Source organism: Dendrobates tinctorius, unplaced genomic scaffold, assembly GCF_039654945.1.
Source record: "Dendrobates tinctorius isolate UK_male_01 unplaced genomic scaffold, ASM3965494v1 ptg000067l, whole genome shotgun sequence".
Classification (NCBI taxonomy): domain Eukaryota; kingdom Metazoa; phylum Chordata; class Amphibia; order Anura; family Dendrobatidae; genus Dendrobates; species Dendrobates tinctorius.
The window spans coordinates 7,926,792-7,944,674 of NW_027361735.1; the positions used below are offsets into that span (position 1 = coordinate 7,926,792).

The 17,883-nt window shown below is 41.6% G+C and overlaps 1 protein-coding gene across 3 annotated transcripts in view; it reads left to right on the forward strand.

The window, feature by feature from the left end:
- The window catches only part of ATP10B (ATPase phospholipid transporting 10B (putative)), a 620,908-nt gene that overhangs the window by 548,352 nt on the left and 54,673 nt on the right, over positions 1–17,883 (forward strand). For all 3 annotated transcript variants that reach the window (XM_073581014.1, XM_073581015.1, XM_073581016.1), the window contains 2 exons: positions 3,261–3,465; positions 14,932–15,017. In XM_073581014.1, coding sequence (XP_073437115.1) covers positions 3,261–3,465; positions 14,932–15,017 — 291 coding nt within the window. The remainder of the gene's footprint in view (positions 1–3,260; positions 3,466–14,931; positions 15,018–17,883) is intronic.

A 17,883-nucleotide genomic window follows, 5' to 3' on the forward strand; every position in this document is an offset into this window, starting at 1 on the left:
ATATGGTGAACTAAAGATAACTGAGAACTAACGGTGGGCCAACTGCAATCTAAAGTGGAGAACTTAAAGGGGTTAGAAAAGGTTGATAGGCCAGGCGCAGATTGTTATTAAAAAAAACAATCAAGCTCCGCTTTACTAACCATCCATGGGTCTGCCAGTGGGTCTCCACTACTGCTCCCATTGTCTGGTATTGGCTGTGGTGGTGACATCATGTCGATGACATACCAGATAATCAATGAGCGGAGTCTACTCTAGCAGAGCCGCCGAACGTAGTGATTACCGCAGCGCCAGAATGAGATAAGAGTCACATCCATTTCCAGACTTTAGAGCAGCCGCAGAGACTCACCAAGAACCCGTGGATGGTGAGTAAAGAGATGATTGGTTTTATGATAACACTGTGCCCGGGGACCAAGATTTTCTGAAGGAGACAACCCCATTAAGTCTGAACTTGGCCATTTACGGCAGACAAATAAAGCCCACATTTTCTCACACATAATACTTGTCAGGATGGCGTCACTAGGCAATGGTCTTCACATAGTAACAATGAAGACCAGCACCACAAAACAGGCGATGCGTCTTCTTAAAGTGGATGTCTTTAAGGCATAAGGTCACTACCACAGGATGCGACAAGGTGCATGCATGGAGAAACCCCTATCAAACGATTAGTTATGTTTTTTAAACACTATCAAATAATATTTTAGCATTTTATACCCAAATACACACAATGCCCCCTGTCTGATGCATTATTTTAAGCTTGTATTTTTATGGCCAGTTTCTTTAATTGTTTAATTTGCATCTAAGAACTGCTGCATTTTAGGATTATCTGAACAGATGAATGCTTCACATGAATCCACCGGTTACAATTAAATTACTAATCAGTGTAAATTTAAATGATTACATCTGAAGACACGATGGCAGCCCGATAAAGGTTCTGCATCAAATAATGCAAAATTAGCACAAAAAAAATAATCCTTTTTTTTTTCTGAAGAATTCACAATTCATTGAAGCAATTCTAGTCTGTGCAGTGCGGAGGAATGTCCAATCTTCATGGCTGTAGATGCGCTCTGTAGCACATGGCTCGACATTCTCAGAGCTATTGTTCTTTCCGCCTGCACTAAGATAGTTAAGTTGTCCTGACCCAAGAAACTGTACAGAGGAATCTTACATCTAAGCCAGTTCTCTGCGCTGTGTCTCGATGCCTGAGATTAGTTTTCCCATTCTTGTGAGTTAAGCTTTTGGCATACAAGTAATTTCTTATTTATTCTTATCAAGATCTCAGAGCCTTAGTACGTAGTCCATCATTAGAGGAGTGGAGCGACAGTGGAAGTAAAGCATAGCAGGGCCCATAGAGGCCCATAGTCCTGTATCTACATGAAAAGGCATCAGTATGTTGTGGGCCATGTGTTATCGATTTTGCATTGGTGCTCAGGTGCTTTAAAGGGGCTCTTTGGTCACATGATATTGATGATCTTTGGTGATGTGCTCGTTGCTCAAGTTTGCCTAGGGTGCTCAAGTGAAATGTGAAAGTCCTTGCAGAAGCATGTTTTGGGGCTGTTAGACAACCACAAAACATACGGGGATTGCCCACATGCTTTGTGGCAGTCTAAACATGCGGTCGCGGGGAATTGAACATCTCACTCGAGCACCCGCGATATTAGATGCCAACTTGAGTAACAAGCCCTTGTGCTCATCACTAATGATCTTTCTAGGTCAGTACAGGTCTGACACCCGGCACCCCACGATCTCTGTCAGTGGCCAGATGTAACTAATGAATGGAAGTGGGACGCACAGCTCTTATTTCTTCGCAGCTCCTACCAAGCACTGCGGATTAAAAGAAGAGGAGCTGTTCTGCCGTCTTCATTAAAACTCAATGGACTTGTTCACATAGACATGCAAGGTCTGTCAGGATTGGAGGCATTCTAACTGCTCTTTGCTACTTTTACACAATCATTACTTTTAAATGTGTCGCATGTATCATCTTTATTTGTATATTTCATATGCTATAGCTTTTCTCTGTAGCTTTGTAAAGAATCCTTGGCTTTGTATAGGTCTTGTTATGATGATGGTTAAAGAGGAGGTATTTGTATACGTCGGAGGCAGGAAACTTGAAATATCAGTCTAACTGGTTTCAGTACATGTACAGGGCTGGTAAAGGGATCAGATCCTACAGTTTATAGGGCAAAGTACAATACTGTAGGTGGCGTTTCTGGCTCTAGATTGAATCTGGTGCATTGGCTGTAATCTGCTGATCTTCTCTCTTTTATACATGGAAAGATGTCATTATAGAAAAAAGGCACCAAGTGAAAAAGAATATAATTTTTTTCCTGCCATAATAAAATGGCATACAGTTGACATCTTGTATCACAGGGTGTTTAGACGGACACTCCCACCACTTATCCACACAGCAAGGTAGTGACTCTTGGACATATGGGCACAGACTGTCCATTCTTCCCTTGGAAGCAAATTGTGCAACGTATATTACAAGTTGGAGTATTTTCCTACTAGGGCTAGTTCCTGTTAGGAGTTGAGATTTTGGAGGAAATGATTTTCATGTAGTATTTGTATGAACTACACAGTCCCTTTTGAAGGGTACCAGTCTCATTGATCATGGTATGTGATACATAGGCAGTATGATATAAAGCAGGAGATAATGAGCAGGTTAATTTAGAGTTTTATAAGAAAAGGATCAGTGGAAATTGAATTTGCAGTTCTCAGACACTGATAGGACCGCCTACTCGACTCCTAAGCGTAAACTATTTCTACTGAATCTTGGCCTAGAGATTAATCTGTTCATCTTCACATCCTGCTCACAATAACATGCTGCCCACACAACATGGCAAGCTCCCACTGACTCATGGCATCTACTGTATATAACCCTCCGTGTAGCCCCCATGGGTGTGCTTACTGAACAAGCACAAGTTAAACTTTTGGAGACTGTAGAAAGTTGGATATCTACTCTGCATTCATTTTCTTCCTCCGGATAAAATTAATTTAAAAAGCTCTAATGGTAAGACTAGATGGTGAATTATCCTTAATTTCATTGAACTATGATGTACATGCTACTCTGCAGTCGATGAAATCATTATTCAAAGTATTGACAGATTCTTGTTTTCTTTAGAAGGTAAATATTGTTGACATCTAATTTTTTTTCTCTATATTTTGCTAATATTTCTGTACTCCAGCCAGTGGCGTTCTCCAGACATATGTCCTTAATAAATAATATTCTTAAAATAATTTATATTCTGTTTGTTCTGTTGAAGGAAAGAGAAAAGTTTTGTGGACAAGTGTTGGAAGGATGTCCGGGTTGGAGACTTCGTGAAGCTGTTCAGCAATGAGATTATTCCAGCAGACATTCTACTTCTTTACTCATCTGACCAGAATGGGATCTGTCACATAGAGACTGCTAATTTGGATGGAGAAACAAATTTAAAGCAAAGACGAGTAGTCAAAGGTTTTACAAATCAAGTAAGTATTCTCCAAATGTTAGTTGCTCCTTGAATATAAAGCTTATTATTCTTCAATCCTCGTTCACCTTAGGATCTTTTAATTTCTACAACAGGACCATGTGTTTGTATTGTGGGAAAAAATCTATCTGAACATCAGATGTTTCATTAGTACTTGATGCCCTGATTAGATTAGCCAGTGCTGAACTTCACTGTGGTGACAACTGTGCGAGAACACTTTCATGTTGCACCGAAAAAAGGAGGAAGAATCATTTCCTTCAGAGTGCTTCCAACCAGTCTTTGAAGAACTTAATGGATAGAAGAGAATTAGTAAGGAATGTAAAATCCAAATGTGGCGAGTGGTGATGATTCGCTATTCACCTACTGACAAGCACCCTAACTCCACCCAAACGAGTTAATATGGTGAAGCTTGATGGTGCTCATTTTTTTTTTTCCTTGTTCACTTTTGTCATATAGAAAAATTGTCGGGGCCTTGTCGAGAGTCAGCGTAGAGACATCTTGTATTTACGGAGAATTCATGACCCCATCAGCACTCATTGAATGCACTGCCCATCATCTGTATAAAGCTAGTGTGGCACCCCTGAGGGCTCAGTCACCACAGAGGTACTGCACCTCCTCCTGAGGTGTAGTATCCCACTTCCCTGGTAAGATGGGGACACTTGTCCAGACTCCAGCACCTGCACCCAGCACGGAAACCTTAGAACAGCAGGGCACCCTCTATGACCCGTGCTTGGTTCATGAAGGGTGCTAGGAGGTGGGTGGAGTTTAGTTTTGCACTAGAAAAGGGGAAATCTGATAGAAAGTAGCAGTGAGAGGATGTGAATGCAGCAGCCTCCTGTAAGCTGAAGCTGCAGGGAAGGAAATGAGAAAGATCAGTTCTCCAGAATAAAGATAGGAAAGGACGGGACGTGTGGAGGAGAGCTGGGAACTGGGACTAAAGCAGAGCCCTTCCCTAAGCTTAATGCGCCAAAAGCCGGGCACCGGTATCCAAGGCTGTGTGAATGCTAATAGTTCTACAGCAGAAACCAGAGGAAAAGAAGTTGTGACCACTTTATTCCCACCTAACACTCGACGACACAGTAGCAACGTGTGTGAGCCAGGACTTGATTGTAAGGAGTCGCTGAAGTAGGCTATAGCTACCTGTCATGCGAGTGGAGTTCTAAGTAACAGCAAGAAAGAGGAACTTGAGTGTAATTCATAACTGCAAGTACTTCAGATTAGTGCTAGTAAGGAGACTTCCAGTAAAGGCACATACGAAAGGGAGTGCTGGAAATGTGTGCTCCATCTGCCTGGGAGTTGGCTGAGCCCCTTACCTGGAGGACACGGCACTGAAGCGGGCACCTGTGTATGCCAGAAAGCTTTGGAACTGCATTCAGCTGTGTCGCTGCCTTCTTCCTGCGTCACCTTCTCAGCCCTGCTACATCTCTGTGCCTTAACACTACATCATCTATCTGAACATCTACCACAACTGCCCTGGGACTACAGCTCTGCCTGTGGAGAGCTATTACACCCCTGCTGCATCACACCATCTGTCCCAGAGGATCTGCACTGCACCGCTGGTCCCCTTCTGACCAGATACCACAGGTGGAGTCACGAACTTATTTACACATAAACTATATTCACAATCAATCCTCTTATTTGTACATGGACACTCAGGGCCACGGACTGGGTTACTACCACCGCGACACATCCCTTTAAGACGCCGGCCCGTTAACAAGTAATCCCCACAGCCCTGGGGGTGATCCACTAGTGCTACTCAACAATTTTGTTGACGAGACGTCAAGTCTTGAATTTGAGTGAGCGATATACCTGTAACTTGTGTCAGGTAAATTTTTTAGGTTTGCAGTATGGCTGTAAAAACATAAACTACCAAATAACAACCAGGTGAGAAGCAAGTGGCAGGCACAAATAACTTGTGTTGTACTTTATGATGGCAAGGTCACCTCTGACATGAATTGCAGAAGGTTTGAATTTTTGGCGACAGCCGTATTGCAGTCCCATTATGTTGCATGCAGGATTGTTCTCTCATTGACATCTGTAGAGGCGATCATCTTCATGTCAAGTGACCAAAGTACTATGTAAACCCCAGTCTAAAAGGGCTTTCTATCTTAAATGGGGAAACCTGCAAACTACAGGTAAAACAATCAACTTTTCATTTTACATATCATTAAAAATATTTTCCATTTTCAAGAGTAGAAGGATTTTTAATTTTCTTGTTTATTTCTCATTAAACAAAAGCCACATTAGCAGACTGCCTATCTTGTCTACTAAGGAAGAAGAATAATGCTTGTAAACTCTTGGCTATACAACTTAAAAGCGCTGCTCTGAAGCTGGAGGGATCACTGGCAAATGTCAGTGCCCCTGTGCTCCTCCTATACTGTAGGGGCTTGTAGCATCAGAGAGGAGTGACGCTGTGGGTCTGATCTGTCAATCAGGAAAGAACACCACTCCCCCCCTTCCAACATTTCCTGCACTCCTTCACTGGATCATCCAAATACTCAGGCAATCCATGACGTCACTTCAGTATTTTAAGCCACAATCAGCTAACAGAACATACAGAAAAACAGAGATTTCTATACTTTGTGTGTCAGAATGTAAAATATTGAAGCTGGGCATTGTAAGCAATTTAGGCTACTTTCACATTGGCGTTTCATGCAGCAGCGTCAGCCTGCGCACGGCCGCCTCTAAGCCCCGCCCCCTGCTGCACCTCCTCCGGTAGCTCCACCTATGGGCGCATGACGCTGCACACGACCTGCGTCCCCTATCTTTAGCATAGGCCAACGCTGCTGCATGAAACGCCAGTGTGAAAGCAGCCTAATTTTTCATTTTTACTAAGAATTTTACTTAAACTGTCAAAGACGACCACTCAAGGTCATTTTACATACTTCAAAATGTTCGCAGACATGAGACTTGTCCAAAGTAATGTACTTATCTGATAATGTACCATAAATTTAAATATGGTATATATTTAAAGGATCATTCGTGCGTGTGTGTGTATATATACTGTATGCATGTAATGTAGTGTGAGTGTATTAATATACTCTTCTACTATGTTCGGCGCTATTCTTCTACCCTTCTCACTGACATCTCTGCTCTGCAGACTTTCCGGATCATGTAGCGCTTTGAGTGACTTTTACAATGTAAGTCTACGGAGTGCAAGAACGGGGTAGACATGCATTGAGACTTCTAGCTCATGCATAGAGTGAGCTGACTAGTCACAATTGTAGTGATGTCATTTAGATGAGGAGCGAAACAACGCTGGACATTGGAGAGCGCAGCGATATGCAAGTATATTAAATAGGTTGTCCACTACTAGGACAACTCCTGTTTGATCTAAATATTTGACCGATTAAATAAAAAAGCTTATACACGCCTCCCATGTCGGTGCCGTTCCAGTGATGTCGGCACTCGCGGTCCCGGGGCTCTCATGCAGTTGGTATGACACGTGAGTCTGACGCACAGTCAGCGCTGGTGTCACTGTCTACACCTTCAGACGTATTGAACATCAAGAGGAAGTGAGATCATCTGCATCCCTGACTTCCTCTTCATGTTCAATATGTCTGAAGGCGGGGACAGTGACGCCAGCACTGATTGGGCATCGTTTTTTTTTATTTTTATTGGCGCCAAATATTTAGATCAAGAATGGGTTGTCCTAGTAGTGGATAAACCCTTTAATACACTCACACTACACTACATGCATGTACACACACATTTAATAAAAAAAAGTATAGACAGAAGTCCTTCTTTAATTTGCAAGTTAATACGCAAAGATGCTGAAAACTGTTGTCTTAATTGACATTATACCCCAGCTATATTCAGAATGTGATATTTTTAACAACAGAAACACTGTTGAATAAGTCTTTTAGTAAAACCGCTGCTATGTAATTTCCGAACATGACTCCGGAGTAGGACATGCTAGTTTGTATACCTTGTCACATGAGATTAATTTCCCTTGAACCCCAGTGCATTTCTACCAGGTGCTAATAACTCGTCCTTGTAATTCCCTTGTGCAGGATAATAATAATACTCTTGCAGTGTAAAACAATTTCATTAGATTGGTTTAATGAAAATTGAAATTGGACCTGCAAACACTTGAAGATTAGTTTTTGGCCGTCACAATGCCCCTCTATCCCTGCCTCATATAACCATGTTCCGTTAATGTTCTCCAGTCGCTCTTCCTTCTGAGTTTAATACTTAATAAGATAAGCTCTTTGTGTCTTTCGATACGGAAGGTTAAAAGAGTTTGAAGGTACGGTAACTTCTCCCCTCGCTATGAGGGTATCTTTGAGGTGACCGAGAGATTAACTTTTCCTTTGACATTTTGGAAATTTTCTCCTGAGCTGTGAATATAAAATAAGCTCTAATTGAATCTACACTTTCAATAGTGTTTAACTTTGGAGGAGTTCTGTTATTTGGCAGATAAATGCCACCTTCAACATCTTACAGACAAATGTCACTACAGAGAGGGAGAGAGAAAAGGAAAGAAGACTTCGTAGGAGTTGAACTTTGTGTTGAAAAGGCATCGTCATTACCATTGTGCCGTAATTACACTTCAGAATGGAAGTCACAAACGGAATTGTAAAACCGCCACGGCTAAAGGAACAATCCTCCCTGACGACGGCAAAGAATCAATGTCCTATTATTATCGATTGCACGACGTGCGTAAAGCAGATGTCAGTACCGCACAGCGTTATCTCGTGGAGGCGCAATGGTAAATGTTTCATTAGTAGCAGCTCTTAATTATTGTACAGGGAGATAACTAACAAAAGCAAACTTTAGGTAAGTCCCTTTCTTTCTTAACAGTGGCATTTAAGGGGTTAAACCACTAATATCAGGAGCTAGTTTATGTGCTAGATAAGACTTTACCAAAAACTAAACATAAAGCCAGGCAGAGTAGGTACATTATGGCCTCAATTCATCAAAGCAATTACTCCACAATTGTTGCATAAAGTACTCTGAAAAGTCAAAATATTTTTGCGCAACTCGGATTTTGCAAACATTTTGTCATTTTTACAATAGTTTCGACTAGTCCTGTCAAAATGGATGAAGCTGGGGCATGATACTACAGCTCATCTAATTCATAATGACCAGCGGCTTTCCTTACCTACGCATAGGGTTGCACGCCATTTGTAAGGGTAATACGCCACCTCTGATTCATTAAAAAGCATGCACCTCTTAATGAATCAGGATTGTAGTACTGTAGTTCAGAGACCAGTGTGAACATCGCCGGTCTTCATGCTTTGACGCCTATGTGCCTAGCTGGGCAGCCTAAATAGTGCTGCCATAACGGATTTCAAGACCATTACATCAGGGTACGTCCTTGTCTGTAACAGACCAAGAGTTCTGTAATGACCTAGGTGATCTGTAAGACGGAAACACAATCTAACAGGGTCTAAGAAGTCTGGGGAATACAGCAGAATAAGAAGCTATACATATGTATATGTAAAAGGTGCCTCCATTACATATAGGATGACCCAGCAATTCCAGATATCACTGGGGTCAAACTTTTTTTTTTATTTATAGATTTTCCTTAAAAAAATCCTACAACTGAAGCTTCTACTGTAAATGAGTTGTATAAGGAGGGGATGAAAAATCGTGAAAACCGCAGACATCTCAGAATGACAGGATGGACTAAGTGGACAGCCATTAATTCCATAACAATTCTTAGAAACCATTACTTAGAGGAGGAATTCATGTGATCTATTTATTTTTTACCAGTGACGTGATTCATTAACGGATGCCAGTGAATTAATTTGCACTTGTGGTGTCTAAAACTGATTTGGCAAAGATATAAATGTGTTGAACCAATTTATTCTTTTCTCAAGTACTCACATTTGCTTGTTTTATTCTGCATTTGCTGATCTGCTTACAGCCCACGCAGACGTATACTTGTCCTGCACTGACCCTGGGAAAAATGCTGCTTTTTGTGTAACGTGTACCTACAGTTTTACTTGCATTAACGTATATTATGAAGCTGAATTTTTTTCAGCGTTATAAAAAATATATTTAAAGGGAATCTGTCACCCCTTTTTTGAGATATCATATAATGACATCATTCAATTGTGTGTCACATAAGGATTCTCTTAGTACTTTTGCTTCCCCCTGACCCCGCACCTTTCATGCATAAATACCTTGTTTATATTGGTTCAGATGTATGTAAACTGCCGCTGTCCGGTCCGATGGGCGGGGCTTATTCACCTGCTCCCCCCTCCCTGTCTTGTTCTATGCATTTCTTCTTGTGTAGAGCAAGACAGGGGGGGGAGCAGGTGAATAAGCCCCGCCCATCGGACCGGACAGCGGCAGTTTACATACATCTGAACCGATATAAACAAGGTATTTATGCATGAAAGGTGCGGGGTCAGGGGGAAGCAAAAGTACTAAGAGAATCCTTATGTGACACCCAATTGAATGATATCATTACATGATATCTCAAAAAAGGGGTGACAGATTCCCTTTAAGCTGTTTCAATAACTGCTCATCTGTGTAAGCTCAATAATTAGCATATTTTATATTACATATATAACACTATTAGTCTGTAGATTATCTACATAACTGCAGGTTAATAGCATTTTTTCTGGTGACAGGTTCCCTTTAAATTTATGCATGATATCCCTATATTAATGAAGGGTATAAATAAACAGACTCTTCAGATTTTCTTTGGAGAGTCGTGGAAATCACATGCCTGTGTATTTTTTAGTCCTCTCTTGAGCCGGAAACTGAATCCGAGAAACTTTCAAGTTGTAGTTACAGTATAACTATTTCAACACCTACATCATGTAAATAGCTGGTAAACAAGCTCCTGGTTATATAGTTAACGAGCATGCATTCATCACAATATAGTCTCCAGGAAGTGAAGGAGTTCATCATCATTTTCCCTGGACACTAAAGAGGGGCTAAAGATTTACATGCCAAGCCTCTGTGTATAGCGCCTGTGCTGCCTAAGGATGCTTCCAGCTATACTCCTGAGATGCTATCAGTGATGGGTTAAAAAGACTATGGCGCCTGAGCCATATCCTAAACTTGGGCTCCTGCTTCACCGTAATTGTCCTAGCACACTGCGTACAACCCACACCACTGTGCTATCGTTACCACTAGATGTTACCATTCCAATTATCGAAGTCCCTACACATTGACCTTGTCACTCACCTCCCTGTATAAGCCTGCGTTGTGACACATCCTCTTGACACAAGGGAAGACTCAGTGGTGACACTCAGTTATCTGTTAGACATGGATTACACAGAGACTTTACCTCTATAACATATATGTATTACCATAACAAACAGATCAGAAGTGGTAATTCTTAATCTGTAATTTTAATCTTTCTGCTCATTTTCATTCATCCGATGTAACCTCAGAAACTGGCCATGCGTTGCATGTTGATTGCCTCTACTCCTAAGCTCCATGATATAGTGGAGAGGACTCTTAGGTTTCCTTCCTCAGCTTGACTAATTTGCTGGATTATTTTTGCGAAATGCAAGTTGGTAGAAAAAAAGACTGATTCGGAATCCATGTTTTATGGTCATACAAACTTTCAGAGTTTCAAGCAAATTGTTGAATCTCCATCATGATGATGACTAAGTACCTTGTGTAGAAGAAACTGTATTGTGGCATCCTGTCTGTCATGTCTTCAGTTTAATGCTAACATAGATTTGCAAACAATGGAAAATATAGAACAACATTACACTTAATAAATCAAACTTCAACCTCCAAGATATTCCCATATCACTAATCTGAGCTATCTGTAACATTGTTGATGCCGATGATGCATTGTGCATTTGCCTCCTTGTGGTTTCATGCTTCACATGCTGTCATTATGGAGGACATCACGAGAAGAGAATCTAATTAGTTTTATATGGTTGAGATTTCTCACTTGTGAATTACGTGCCACTTCTCGTTGTTGTTGGCCTGTTCTTTCTGTGCCAATGAGGACATGTCTTCCTTCTGATGCTCTGTAAATTATTTTAGTTGTGAGTTTAACATTCAGATACAGCTAATTAGGTGCTTCATATTCGATTAGTATGCTACATTTAACCTTCCTCGCACTCCCATGGTAGAGTAATTCTTTTAGAAAAAAAAAAAATCAGGTAACTGGCTGTACAATTGCTCCTGTGTTAGGAAAATTAAATTAGATTAGGCAAGGAAACGATATGAGCCGTCTGAATGTCAAGGAGAAGTAGGATGTGGGGAAAAGAATTTCTGAAGATGTCTTCCTGATGTAGAAACACTTCAGACATTCCTCCACAGTGAGATGTTGGCAAAGCTGAGCTCACAAATGCATGTAACGCAAAAGATGGTATAGTACCCAACAATCCTATTATTAGAGATCATTTCATTTTTAATAATCACCAGAATGTAAATGTTCTCCGGGCAACCATGGGGAGCATGCCCAACTTATCAGTTTTGCTTTAGCTCCACTCCAACATAATTGAACTCCTAGTAACTGGCCCCATGACTTTTTCATGAGAGGAGAGATATGCATGGTCCCACAGGTGTCAGATCCCTTGGTGTTGACTGATTATCCTGTGTTCTATTTTTCTTTAAAAAATTGGACCATAGGTATTTCTGTCATGCCAATGATTTTCTTAAGCTAGTCGCCATTTTTTACTTGACCGCAATAATCACATGAGGAATTACGCTGGACCTCAGCTGAAAAGCAAGCATTCTCCAGTGCGAAAACCAAATTACTTACCGATTTCAGAGGGACAAGCCATGGGTTTTGGGGGTCTTCCAACTCGCTCCCAAGAATCATCTGTCCAATTGTTTTGTTCTAAGGGCAATAAGCCTTCACCATATGTGGCTACCATTGCCTTAAGGTGCATTTATACTGAAAGATTATTGTGTATGAACATTGTCCTATGAACACTGGTTTCACAATATTTTTGCAGTGTAAACAGGCTGTCAATGAACACTAATAACACTTGTTGATCGGGTGAATTAATCTTCTGTGCTCTGCAAAAATTTTTGTAAATGCATTGTCCAGTTGCTGAGAACAATGGCATTGTTCTGTGCTCATCCTTAAGCATGGCCTGCCTCTCTCAGTGGTCGTTTATTGTGTCAGTTCACCGTAAACTCTTGTACTTTTAAGGTTAAAATATCAATTTTATTTCATTACATATAAAATATCAAAATTACAAAATGTGAAAAAACCACCATCACCAAACTGTACCAATAGATGAAAAGACCATGGGGTTGCCTACCCCTGTAATAAACAGCATTCCTACCAGTCAGCGAAGGTTGGAACCCGAATCTGGGCAATGGCGCCTCCGCTTGTCTACAGCTCACCCTGCTAGCTTTGTAAGGCCCTTAAGCATGGCAGGGGAGTGAGAAAGATATTTGATAGGTGAGACAGAGAGAATGTATGCAAGATATGTGATAACTCGTTACCAAAATACTGAAGTTTAAATAGACTCATTCTCTACATAATTAGCTGTTCATAAGCTGTTCCTGTACTCTGATTATCAATCCGACTGCGGTAGTAGACCCCCTGGAACCACAAAATTGATGTCCCCGCTAGTTCGGTAATTTATTCCTCTGTCCCTCTCACTTAAGAAGATATAGATAAAAGTGAATAATACTACAGCATATTCAAGGCTCTAAAACAAAGTGAGAAAGGCGGCACAGTTCAACAGGATGATAGTAGATGTCAGGTGACTCAGAAATGGAGGACATTATGGTTGTGGAAAAAAGGAGCAGAAGGAGAATATTAAATTAAATAACCCATATTCCATAACCTGACTTTTGTGTTCAGGAATAGGTCAAAAAGAGTGAATCCAACCTTGCAAAATAGCATGTCAGATAATAAACCATATACCATAACTACCTGTTTTGATTGAGCCGAAAGACAAAAACAACAAGTAAACTACAAATTCAACTGCAGCTCAACGCGTTTCTCCTCTTTCGAGGTTAATCAGGAGTATGATAAGAAACAAGGAGTACTTCGCTCATGATTGTCCATGTTCAGATGAGACTCAGTGGCCAGACATTTACTGATATTTAGGGTCAGTTCCCTCTTGTTTATTGTGTCGTGGGTTAGGCAAGGTCCATACTGCATTAAAGCAGACCGTTTAACGCATAGCGTTGACAGGCTGCGTTAACGCTATAGCATAACGTGATCAAGTTATGCTATAACACTAGCGCAGATATCTGCGCTAGCAGCATGCAGATTATGGCATGCGTTGGTGATGCGCCCGCTAATGGTGGTTAATGGCAGCGTTAATCGACTGCGTTACACCGCGTTATGCCGCGGTGTAACGCAGTCCGTCTAACGGACTGCCATAACGCAGTATGACCCCGGCCTTAGAGGACAAAGGCATCAACAGTCCAAAATCTGACATGGCATATGATTATCACCTTGAACATCATCTGCCGAGAGAGGAACAGGGGCCTCTATACTCATTACACTGTTGGTCAAAACCATTGACATCCGCAGACTTGGCTGATACATGCACAATAGAGTAAAGTCGAATGAACCCACCGATATCAACAGGTTTGATGGATGACCTGATGGCTTCCCAACTGTCTTCCCCAGACATCAGGCATGGAAGATTAGGTTCAGGCAGTTTAATTTCCAGCACCCAACTCTTTAACTCTCCTGGAAGAGGAATCCCTGCCAGAAATGTTTTGGCAGCTGCTTTAGTCTCACTTTCCATTGAAACCGTATGGATACTCGTCTGATTATTCATGTGTAGGGGGTTGTAAGCTTTCTGGTGACACATAGGGCATATGTATGGTCAGCGTAAATGAGTTATTAGGGACTACATTTTTTTTTTTTTTTACAAAGTTGTACCTTGTGCCAATCTCTGCTGGCACAAAGTGGTCATAGTCCTCTCCTTCCGGTGATTCTGAGGCTCCCACTGACGTCATGTTGAAAGAGCAGCAGCTTCTCTTTCACTTTGCTCTGTTCACGGGTCATGACTGCTGCTGTCATGCTGACTGGCAGCCTGCTCCCCACTGCCTAACTGCAGGAAGCTGGAAGTCAATCAGCACGATGCTGTCACCAGCAGCCCATATGAGAAGAGTTGCTCTGTTTACGTGAAGCAGCTGAATTGCTGACAGGAGTGGTCAGTCACCGTTCTGAGCCAGCGCCAGTTACAACAGGCAGGTTGTTTGCAGCTACCTTCCTGTTAGTTTTTAGGTTCATAGTAAAAAAAAAGTCCTAGACAATCTCTTTAAAGTCTTTTATCCAGAACAAACAGGATATTGCAACACTTGAGGTCAAAGTACCATTAATGACTTCCTTATTACAAGTTGTCTAAACAACAATTTGGTTATTTAATGGAACAACCTACGAATCAAATGAAAATGGCAAAATCAAGAAAATGACCTTGGTGGGTTGATTATTTAGCAAAACGGCTTGATGAACCCTAAAAACCAACTTTAGTTTACAGGAACATATTGTGGCATAATGCATAAAATTAATTAATATTTTGAAATGATGTAATTGATTTTGATGTTTTTTCCATTCTAGGAATCTCCATTTGACCCCGAGTCCTTTAAATATACGATTGTATGTGAGAAGCCAAATAACAACCTCAGCAAATTCAAAGGTTACATGTGAGTATGAGAAGGGATGCGCCCATATTGAAATGTTAAGCAAATATCCGTTTCTATTATTCACCTTCACATTGTTCTCATTAGGCCCAAGGGTTACAAGGTGAGTTTTATTCATAGAGGCAATGCACAAAAAGGGAAGGGAGGATGGTGGTAGCTGCAAGAGAGCGATATTTGGTTATTTTATTATCCTTCAGCTAAACACTGCATCCACAGAAAACTTCTACCCTGTTATTAATTCCTTTGTATAGATTTGCAACCATTCAGAAGGGGCCGGAGCCATACTTGTAGGCAGAGGCCCTCATGACTGTGATTGGGCCAAAAGAGGAAAATAAAGTTTGAATGGGGGCTATGGGATTGGATCAAGAAGGAGTGGGAGGGGCAGTAAAAGGGGGTGGGGGTATAAAAGGAAAAGGGAGGCCATTCTTGTGGGGATATCAGTGAGTAGAGTGTTAAATAATGTTAGAAAAGAGAAGGATTTAACTCTTATTCATTCGTTCGTGCAGGAGAGAAAAGCTGCTGTCAGAGGTCGTTGGCAGTGGCTTACTCTCTTCTCCCTTTTGAAAAGACGTGCACATTCATCAAATCTGAGTGTGCATGTGTTATCAGGAGAACCTTCTTATAGCAGACCACTACCCAAGGCTTATGTGCATCCTCGCTCTGTATCCTTTCAATTCATGTATGTTCTGAATTTAAAGTTATAAATGCAAAACTCCAATCCATTCTTCTTGGGTGTGTCTTTTGCTCGCTTAGCAATAAAATAGACAAAGGAAGGAGCTGCATCACCGTTCTCACTGCTCCCAGCTGTCACTTTATTTTTATGTCTGCTCGTTCATATTCCACGTGTATTGATATTGCTTATCTAGAAGCCTTTGTAACTTCCTTGTTTTTTCTCGGCACCATGTCAGGTATAAATTGTTGATTTGCTTTTTACCTAATGTCATGCACAATAAAAAAAACAATAAAAGAACTTTAAAAGTAATGCATAAAAAAATTAGGCTAGTGACAGAAACGTAACAATTAAAGGAATCAATGCAAGGATTTGTAACCGGGCTTTTTCCTTGCTTTATATATGGAGAGCTCAAACCTACATACACATGTATATACAATAAAGCACAGACGTGCGATCACATATCTGCAGTTTATACTGAGATATTCCAACTCCTACGACCAATTATTGGGTATCTGGGAATTTAGGAAGGTAATATGTATATACCAAAGTCCTGTTCTTATGGTAAATGGAATCTGTCAACAGGTTTTTGCTACCTCAAATGAGAGCAACATAATGTAGGGAAAGAGATCCTATTCCAGCGATGTCTCACTTAGGTTACTGGGTGCATCAGTTGTAACACAATCAGAGTTTTCCCTGCTGTAGACGTAGAAGAGCTCAGGAAGCTAACTGCAGCTTCTGTGTACATTGCCTATTGTCAGTAAACTGCTAATCAGTGGTGGGGGCGTGGTTGGACCAGAAGGCACAAGGCAGCTAGTCCAGTTGTGATAATCTCCTGCTGATAAAACACTGATTGTATTGAAACAGCAGCACATAGCCTAGTAAGTGACAACTAAAATCAGTGTCTCAGCCTCATGCTTCCCTCAGATTACATAGCAGAAAACTGTTGACTGATTCCTTTGAGACTCTGGTGCTGTCTGTTATAGACTTTCACAAATTAATAACTCTTTCTGACTCCCTAATTATAATTTTCAGCTGATTGTGAGGCACATGCCCCTACTTATTGCAGATCTCCTTACTCCTGGGGAGATTTGATGGTGCAGTAGCATTCAGCAACAGAAACTTGTGTGATATATGCTCGTTTGCTTTACTTCTGGAGTAGAGAGGTGGCAAATGTGACCTGTGCATCTGTAGAGTGACCAGGCAGTTTAGAGAGCGCACTGCCATCTTCCAAGTAGCTCACAGCCTTCTATAAGATGGCATGTAAAGGACTGTGCTAATGAAGTTCATGGCTTCCAATACTGGGCACTCTGTGCTGAGACATTGGAGAGCATAGCACCCGTGTCTGGCACAGTGGCACTTTACTGTCTGTGCCCACCTTTGAGAAAAACCAGTTGCTGCACTAGATTGTGAATTGCTTGGAAGTATTATATTATTCTTTCATACTGGATTTTTAGCGGAGTTGACGTTGGTAGAGACTAGCAAGATACTTGTCTCAATTTCCTTAAAAGGAACCAGTCATGTTCAGAAATGTTATCTGCTAGCAGATATTGGGTTATTCTGTAGATAAATAAGGTTAAATTCATGTCTGCCTGTCTAACTGGAACAACGGCCACTGGCTTCCAGACAAAAGGATGGAACAGGGAGTGCAGCTGAAATTACTCCCCGACATATTGATTGTGTGTGTATGTGCAGCCAGTGTGTGTGTGCAGCCAGTGTGTGTGTGCAGCCTGGGTGTGTGAAGCCTGTGTGTGTGCAACCTGTGTGTGTGCAACCTGTGTGTGTGCAGCCTGTGTGTGCAGCCTGTGTGTGTGTGCAACCTGTGCGTGTGTGTGTGCATGTGTGCAGCCTGTGTGTGTGTGCATGTGTGCAGCCTGTGTGTGTGTGCAGCCTGTGTGTTTGTGCAACCTGTGTGTGTGTGCAGCCTGTGTGTATGTGTGTGTGCAGCCTGTGTGTGTGTGTGTGTGTGTGCAGCCTGTGTGTGTGCAGCCTGTGTGTGTGTGCATGTGTGCAGCCTGTGTGTGCACAGCCTGTGTGTGCATGTGTGCAGCCTGTGTGTGTGCAGCCTGTGTGTGTGTGCAGCCTGTGTGTGCGCAGCCTGTGTGTGTGTGCAGCCTGTGTGTGTGTGTGCAGCCCCTGTGTGTGTGCGCAGCCTGTGTGTGTGCAGCCTGTGTCTGTGAGTGTATGTGCGCAGCCTAT